Source organism: Hoplias malabaricus, chromosome 10 (genome assembly GCF_029633855.1).
Source record: "Hoplias malabaricus isolate fHopMal1 chromosome 10, fHopMal1.hap1, whole genome shotgun sequence".
Taxonomy (NCBI): Eukaryota; Metazoa; Chordata; class Actinopteri; order Characiformes; family Erythrinidae; genus Hoplias; species Hoplias malabaricus.
Genome location: NC_089809.1, coordinates 30510244 through 30516243, shown reverse-complemented (window position 1 = coordinate 30516243; position 6000 = coordinate 30510244). Strand labels below are relative to the sequence as shown.

Sequence of the window (6000 nt, the reverse complement as noted above, 5' to 3'; positions counted from 1 at the left end):
GTTTAAACAATTTCTCAGACCCACAAGTGATCCATCATGAGCAACCCTGGACATGCCCACAAGAGACAAATATGGGGTGTCATGAGTGACTTGGGTCAGACACTGGATCAGACTGAACATCTCTTAAATCATATTTGCAGAATTCTTGGAAAAACTACTTCTTGTGAAAGGAATTTTTCTCAATCCCCTTTTTTCATGAGTGAAACAATACAGAGCCTATGTTTTCAATGAAAGGCAGAAAAAGAGAATGTAGATAGCAGAACATGAAAAGCTTGAAATCCCCCAGAAATGAACCAAATCCAGGCATTAATAGACTAAATACTGTACATAAATGTATTTAATCATAAAAGATTACAATATATTACATACAAAACCATAAAAAGAAAGGCACAATATCCTTGTGTTCCTGACAGGTATAATATTACACCTTTGGAAATGCTTTAACAAAATACTGTCTCTTACACGTGATATTATAAGTAGGGTTCTGTTTTCTTTTTTGGCTTAGAAAATTGTAGTAATTTTTCACTTAAAATTATTTACAATGTGCTTATTTTCTCTGGCATACATGTAAAAAAAAGTCTTTGTTAAAACAATGACAACACACAATACTTACTCAGACAAGCCCAGACTGACACACACACACACACACACACACACTTTTATATAAACAGTGCTGAGTTGATATGTACAAGTTGTATAATCTCTTGTGAATACCTGCTCAGGTGGAGAAGTCCACAGAAATCCTTGGCATTAAAAACACCTGTGATGCATAGGTAATCTGATAAAGTGCATTAACTCTTTGGTTATGAGACATATGAAAAGCTTTAGGTTCTTCATTTCCCCACGGCCTTCACCCTGAGGCCCCTGAAACACACTCACTTGCCCTCCCCCTGACACATAAACGCATACAAAAACACATTAGCTGTAGCATACTGAATGTATCCTGACTTCCAGTTTCCACTCTTTGAAGGCAGAGCCTTTTCTTTGGGAATCACAAAAGCGGCGTGCAGATGCGCCCAGTTGGCCACCAGTCGGCGAGGCAGACAGAACAGTCCACAGAGGCTGTAACTGAGCTCCTCCATCTCCCTCACTTGTCATCGCTCACGCTCACAGAGCAGTCTTCCGGAATTTTCTCCGCGGAGCTGCTGCGGGTGGAAAGCTTGTCCAGCTCATCGTCCATCTCCCTGAAACGTTCGGCCACACACTGCGCCGTGAGCCGGGCCTCGGGGTCATGGTCCCAGCACTCATTGATGGTGGCACACACTAAGGCCACACCCTGAAGCACACACCACACACACACACACACAGAAAGAGAGAGGAAACAAAAGAGTAGGTCACATGCTTTTTCATTTATTCATTATTAAGGCCATATTAAAAAAAAACCTTTCAGTGAATTTAGCTTACACTGTTTTCCTTGAATAGTTATTGGTCAAAATAATGTAGTTAGGCCTATTACATACATTCATTCATTCATTCATTTATCTTCAATAACCTCTTCATTCTGGTCTGGAATTACTGAATGCAAATCAGGAACACACCCAAGAGGCTACAATACTTACAGCATTAAGAGACAATAATTGGCTGTACACTGGCTGTAAATGACCTGTAACTGTAACTGTGCTGTCTTACCGGGTGTTTGGTCCAGCTGTTGGGGATTTCAGGCCGGCCTCTGTCTCGGAGAACGTTGTCCTTCATGCTCTCCACACAGGGGTGCTCTCGCACTTTGGAGCCAAATGGAGGTTCATAGTCTTTCACCTCTGTTAAATACATAGACGTGCAATTAACATTTCACAGTGTAACTGTACATGTTTTAAAGAGATGTTTTGCTGTCTAAGCAGAGTAGAAATGCTGAGCTTTGGAAAATGATGAAGTTGAACAAGAATTCTCCTTTGGAAATAATGTTTGGTTTGCTCTGGCAACTCTCTTTACATGGGTAACCAAACAACAAATACAAAACAACACCAGAGAGATTGGTTTCTCCAGCCGAGAGCCAACTACAATAACAATAATGCGATGTTATGATGGTGCTTAGATTGTTTTCCTTATGAAAAACAAATTGGGGGAAATGTGCGCTAATCGCTGGACTGTGCCAAGGGAGCACGAACCAGCAGTGTTCCAGGGTAATTTCCCAAAACCCTGTGAAATGGAGCTCACAGCAGCTGCAAAGACCCATTCCTATAACTCTCTCCAGTTCACACACGCACATACCCATTTAGAAAACAGCCAATAATGTCAAATGCAGGGTGTTAGGCTGAAAACAAATGATAAATGGAAATGGAAATATTATAGCAAAAGAACAGAAAAAAGAGGGGAACATCTGCTATTTCAACACCGGTCAACATAAAATCCATTCCCACAAATGTAAGTGGAAGAGTGAGTTTACACTGGAGAGTGTGTTCTCAACAGGAGAGATTGCGGTATGTGGTTCTGCCCCACGTTGCAGGCCCAGAGGAAGAGGCTAGGCCAGCATGGTGTCCAGGAGAGGAAGTGCAGGCCTGTGATTGGGCCCCTGCAGAGTAGCTGACTCCACAAGCGGACACATCCTGTTTTTGACTAGTGGACTTCCCCTGTTTCAGTGCTTTAACAAAACACTCCCACCACATGTGCTATTTCTGCAAAGGATCTCAGCTCGGCATATTACACAGTAAAAGGTAACCTGGAAGAATCTGGACACCCACACAGACACCAGCTTGAGTGCAGAGGGAATAGCTTTCCCTGATCACCTTAAATGTACTGTTCAGTAATCGCGTCAGTAATTCACAGTGCAACATGAAGCTCTAGTAAAGACTTCTTCACTCTCTTCCCACTTTCTCTCTTACTCCTCTCTGTGCCGGGGGCTGATGCCTGAGTGATGTGAGTGTGCTTGCTATGTGAGGAATGCCGTGGTTTTGGGAACAGATGTCCCATGGACTGAGGCCTCCCTTTCTGGGCCCAGTCGGGCCGCTCTGGCAGAGCGAGCCGGGGGAAGCGCATTTTAACGACCTTTTCCCTTTCAGATTATCCGTCTGAAACCTCCACAGGCCTGGCTGTCTGACTCTGCGTCTGGGAAACACTGGATGAAAAACAAAACTTAATCCTTAGAAGTCCAGAGTGACTTCTAGGACTTGATGTTATTCAAACTGTAATGACAAAAACACAGATTTAATTACACTATAAATCCACCTTAGAAACGGACTAATATTGACCATCCACACTGAAAATTTTGCAACCGGCTGCACACTGCACACTTCAACACGCTTGGAGGAGAGTGTTGACTGCCCAGTTCCATTCAATTACCTAACAAACCACCTCATACTGAATACTGAAGCAACAGAACACGAGAGGGAGTGCTTTATTGTGAACACAGCTGAAGGTGAGTGCTGTTGGTAAATCCTTCCACCGAATTATAGTTCCTCAACACGTAGCTTGGGTGTATGTCACAGAAATGAGCTCTACTTCACTGCACAGACTCTTATCAGACTCAGGTCACTAACCCTCTCACAACACTATCGCTAACCTGCTGAGTAAACTACCCAGAACGCTAATCCTCTGAATCAACTACTCCAGATGTACTTACTTCTGCCCAAAATGTCTTTTTCTATCCCGGTGCCAGCTGACCTGCAAATATTTCAAATTTCTGTATGTTCCCCAAGTTGTGCACTAAGTAGAGAGGTAACTTTGTGGTTTCTACCAGCTTCTAATGTAACAATATACATATTGAACCACAGCTGCATGACTGAATTTTAAAAATCTGTGCTCAGTTGTAAACCCTTTCATGTAATGTTGGACTATGTAGGGAATGGGTATTGATTTGAGACCTGCCAAAAATGTGCAGCTGAAAGCTCCTCACAAATGCTTAAATGAAACTGTAAAAGGACTGTTAGAGCAAGTGCATCTCCAAGGAGCTTTCTCTCCTGGTAAGTGTTTTCTGACTGTTTTTCTTACTGTTTCTTTTGTATTCTCTGCATCAATTTAGTTTTGCATTAGTTTGTTAGCTCATAGTTTCTTGTTTACATATGTACTTACAGATTAAGGATAATACTAGATTAATTATATGTTTTTCACTTTAAACTACACTCTAAAAAAATATAAATCTTTCTTTAGTGCCAGTGACTACCCTCAGTCTCCATTTATTACAAGAAAGAAGTTAAAATAACGTTTTTATAACAGTGAAAATTAGTATTGTTGGAACATGTTTTTTATCTGTATTAGTATCCGTGTATAACCTCAAAGTAAACTGAATATAGTTTGCTGGTGTGAAACATGCCCTGGATGATATTTACTGGTGAAAAATGTTTGAAGGAGCGCTGCATCAAGAAAAGAATGGTTAGCTAAAGATCAGCAGAGTAATACAGTGGATGTGAAAAAAAAAATCACGTTATTGCAAAATAAATCCACAGTCAGAGCACTTCTCAACCCATCAGACTGCGTGGCCAGAACTAATAAATACTGACAAATAACTCTGTTATATGATGTTTAACTTCCACAAAACTGAGACTTTACACTGAATAACTTCTCATCAAACAGTTTCTAAAGTATCTCCTCTACCATGTATGATCACAAAGCTTGCTTTTGTTATTTCAACGGCCAACTGTGACTTCTGAATTTTAAATCCATATGAGAGCACTGCACACAGTTAGGAATAGGATTCCTGACCTATTTAACAGAACAAGATAAAGGGCCATAACATTGTTGCAGGATGGGAGGAACTAGGGTACTGAAGGACTGTTTTGGCATGAAGTCAAGTACACTGAGCTATTTGAGTGTGCCACAGAATGAAGCCTGTATGGCACTGCAGTAAACTTGAAACCTGTAGTGATGGATGGACTTGCCGTATGGGGTGCTGCCACCTGCCACACAGCTGCTATGCCCCCTCCTACCTCTGTGTGGAGAGGAGCAGTGGGGTGTTTCATAGACTGGCTGCCTCACAGCTCTCCACACTGCTTTGCTCTGTACCAGCCAGGGCCGCACCCCATGCTAATTCAGGACATGCTAACAACAACACAGCGAGCCAGAGCACAACAAATTGGCCGCAGGTTTCCAGCAACCCTTCATGGTCCATGCTGTTTCAGGGCAGGAGTGGCCAGTGAATTCGGGTGCTACATGAATACAGTTTCAAGTATGTCTCCGAAAATGGGAAAGGAGGAGCAATCCCTTCTTGCTGGGGTTTGATTGCATTTGAATTATTATGTAAAGTATTGGTCAGATTCAGCTTTCCCTTTTCTTAGATATGTCTACTAGCTCCGGTTTTTACAAGCTCCCACTACACTGTTACATTGTGATTAAAGGCTTCTTTCATTGTTGTTGTTTGTCGAAGCATCTTTACAGCTTACAGTAAAGATTGCAGTGCTTCTCTTTCTTACCTGATGTGCTAATGTGTACCACCTGGCTAACAAACAGCTAGGGGAAAACACATACGAAACCCACCTGCTACCCATTAAAACAGTCAAAACAAGGAAAGACACAGTGTCATTGATTTGAAGCAATAATTTAACACCCCTTTTGAAGTGAGTGAATGAGGTTTTTCACACGTAAAAATATAACTTTCTTTAAACAATATTAGGTAACACTTGGAGTTTCTGCTCCTGAGGCTCCACACAGTGTAATTTATTTAACCAGAACTGTGCTGAAAACAATAGAGAAGGGAGGGGGTAACAACGTGACTGAATTTAAGATGGCATAAAAATTTCAGGTCTGATTAAAACTCCATCCTATAAAGGGAGTGCAACTCTGGATGGTTCCTTCTGATAACACCCACCCTGACGCTGTGTGCCTGGCTGAAAATGTCTCAGGCTCTGCAGATAAACCCATAGTAGCAAAACAGTGAGGCTCCTGATGTCCCTCTCAATCACATTGGGAGCATGTTGGGGCATGTAGGTAACATAAACCCAACAGTGGGACAGAATGCTTAACAGCACACATACGCACATAGACACAACCACACACACACAAGGCCCATTAAAATTGCCAACACCAACACAGAAGCTCTACCCTGTGACCTGCGTGCTTGAATGCCAGCAG

The 6000-nt window shown here is 42.1% G+C and overlaps 1 protein-coding gene across 2 annotated transcripts in view; it reads right to left on the bottom strand.

The window, feature by feature from the left end:
* Positions 1 to 347: 347 nt before the first annotated feature.
* tgfbr2b (transforming growth factor beta receptor 2b) overlaps positions 348 to 6000 on the bottom strand; it is a 50568-nt gene continuing 44915 nt past the window's right edge. For both annotated transcript variants that reach the window (XM_066683366.1, XM_066683365.1), the window contains exons 7-8: positions 1630 to 1757; positions 348 to 1276 (exon numbers count right to left, since the gene is read on the bottom strand). In XM_066683366.1, the coding sequence (XP_066539463.1) occupies positions 1088 to 1276; positions 1630 to 1757 (317 nt within the window). In that variant the 3' untranslated portion in view covers positions 348 to 1087. The remainder of the gene's footprint in view (positions 1277 to 1629; positions 1758 to 6000) is intronic.